The sequence below is a fragment of the Ictidomys tridecemlineatus genome, chromosome 6, assembly GCF_052094955.1.
Source record: "Ictidomys tridecemlineatus isolate mIctTri1 chromosome 6, mIctTri1.hap1, whole genome shotgun sequence".
NCBI classification, from domain to species: Eukaryota; Metazoa; Chordata; class Mammalia; order Rodentia; family Sciuridae; genus Ictidomys; species Ictidomys tridecemlineatus.
The window spans coordinates 59,083,413-59,085,886 of NC_135482.1; the positions used below are offsets into that span (position 1 = coordinate 59,083,413).

At 33.5% G+C, this 2,474-nt stretch overlaps 1 protein-coding gene across 1 annotated transcript; it reads left to right on the forward strand.

The window, feature by feature from the left end:
* Positions 1–1,042: 1,042 nt before the first annotated feature.
* Positions 1,043–1,981, forward strand: LOC144378364 (olfactory receptor 6C74-like). Its single transcript, XM_078052383.1, has one exon. It carries the CDS (start codon positions 1,043–1,045, stop codon positions 1,979–1,981), a length of 939 nt encoding a protein of 312 aa, XP_077908509.1.
* Positions 1,982–2,474: the final 493 nt, after the last annotated feature.

A 2,474-nucleotide genomic window follows, 5' to 3' on the forward strand; every position in this document is an offset into this window, starting at 1 on the left:
TAAACCAATTTATTCTGAATATGTGACTATAAGATTGAGTCAGTTAAACTTAGATTTAGAGATACAAAGAAAATATTTGTGTAACTCATGATGAAAAATTCAAAGAACATATTTGAAAGAGTTGTATTTTTCTATTAGAGTACCACCATGAGCAATAATTCTCAAAAATGTATATTAAAAATATTACCAATACATATTCAATTTTCTCTACTAAAGGATTTAATATTTTAATGTTACTGAATGTAAATTATTTATTATATAGGTAAAGCTAATGATGCTTTGAAACTTATTGAATAATTGGGAAAAAATATTGCAAATTCCATGTAAATTTTCAACTGTGCATTTATTTACCACTTTGGCAAGTCATATTGTAGTTAGTCTTAAAATTCATAAAAGTTATTTTCTTCTTGAAAAAGTTATAGTGGCCACTAGCAAAAACCTCATAACTAATCATACATATGTCATCAGGAAATAATTCTTTGAAAAGATTGATGACAAAATGTCAGTTTTTATTAGCTACACATTTTGGAATGCAGATATATCCAGAGAATATACATCTTTCTGAAAGAAACTGAGCAGAAGATGATTTTAACAATAGTGGGATTAACCTTATTAACCTAAAAATGTTTTCCTGTTTAATGGGTGAGATTGTAGGAGTTAGGTCTGCATATATTAGGAAAACTAGATAAAGTGTGCAGATATTTCTAGCAGGAAATTAGAAAGCCATCTTTTTGTAATATATATATATATATATATATTTAGAATATATATATATATTTAGAATATATATATATCCTAAAAGAGAATTAGGAAAATGAGTATCCAGAAAGGAGATAAGAGTAAGAGGGATTATCCTGTGGTTTTGATTGCGAAATAAAATGTGAAAACTCTGGAAGGAAAACAAAGCACATACACATCTACTAAATTGCTGGGTTCTTCATTATCAGTTCAAAATCTGCACTTGATGTATCCTTATTATTGCTTAATTATTTATCACCTTCACCCCCTTGCAGGTCAGATGGCATCTTAACAGAATTGAACTATGAAGAACCACACATTAGTGACAAACTTCATTATTGTAGGACTCACAGAGGACCCAGATTTGGAAATTGTAGTTTTCCTTTTCCTATTTTTAACATATCTTTTGAGTATTACAGGAAATCTTACCATCATCCTTCTGACCTTGCTGGATCCCCACCTCAAAACACCCATGTATTTCTTCTTAAGAAATTTTTCCTTCTTAGAAATCACACTGACAACTGCCTGCATCCCTAGATACCTGGTCAGCATAGTCACTAAAGACAAGACTATTTCCCTTGATGCTTGTTTGGCTCAGGGACATTTTACTCTTCTTATAGGTATAACACAGTTTTTCCTGTTGGCAGCCATGTCCTATGACCGCTATGTGGCCATCTGCAAACCTCTTCATTATGCAACCATTATGAGCAGCAGAGTGAGCCACCTGTTGGTTGCTGCCTGTTGGATAGCTGCTGGGGTAGCCATCACCCCTGGAGTTATTGTGAGTTTGACGCTGGAGTTCTGCGATGGCAATGTTATCGAACATATTTTCTGTGACTACTCTCCTATCCTGAAACTCTCCTGCACAGACACACATGACTTACAGTTGTCAAATTTTATTTTAGCCATTATCACCCTCTTGAATACACTGGCTCTGGTATTGTTCTCTTATATCAAAATCATAACCACTGTTCTGAAGATCCCTTCTGCCCAGGAGAGAAAGAAAGCTTTTTCCACCTGTTCCTCCCACTTGATTGTGGTCTCCATCTCTTATGGCAGTTGTATTTTTATGTATATCAAACCTTCTGCAGAGGAAAGGATATCTTTAAACAAGGGGGTGTCAATGCTCGCTGTTTCCGTTGCACCTGTACTAAATCCTTTCATTTATTCCCTAAGAAATAAGCAAGTGATACAAGCCCTGAGGGATCTAGTAAAGAGATGTACCTTTACAACTTTGAAATAACAGCTTTGGCCTTTGTAAAAGCATATTACTGAAAATTAGTGAAAACTACAGCCTGTACCAGCTATCTTTATAACACATCCCTATAATTTGTTTCATATTATGGCAGTCATGAAAATCACCCATAAGAAGACTTTGATGTCCTTTTGGGTATTTTTCTTTTTAATAACTTGATGAATCCCCGTGGTATTCTTTCTTGAATTGCTCAAATCACTTTACTATTTAAATATAAATGTGTGATTTTTGTTCATCAAAATATGCCATTATGAATTCTTATTAGAAATCTCACACATGGTTTTCTACAACAGACAAGCCCGCTTGTAACTCTGTAAATATTATCTTATGTCATTTTATCAATATCTAAGAAAGACTGCTTTATTAGCAAGCAACACAATGTTAATATTTTATTAAAATATGTGATGTTGCAGGAAGCTAACCTGCCTTCCACCTTCTCTTCCTATTTCTCTTCCCTCTTGCCTTCTGTATTTTTTTCTTT

Coding starts and splice junctions, on each gene's coding strand:
- LOC144378364 (XM_078052383.1), top strand. CDS start 1,043: ATGAAGAACCACACATTAGTGACAAACTTCATTATTGTAGGACTCACA.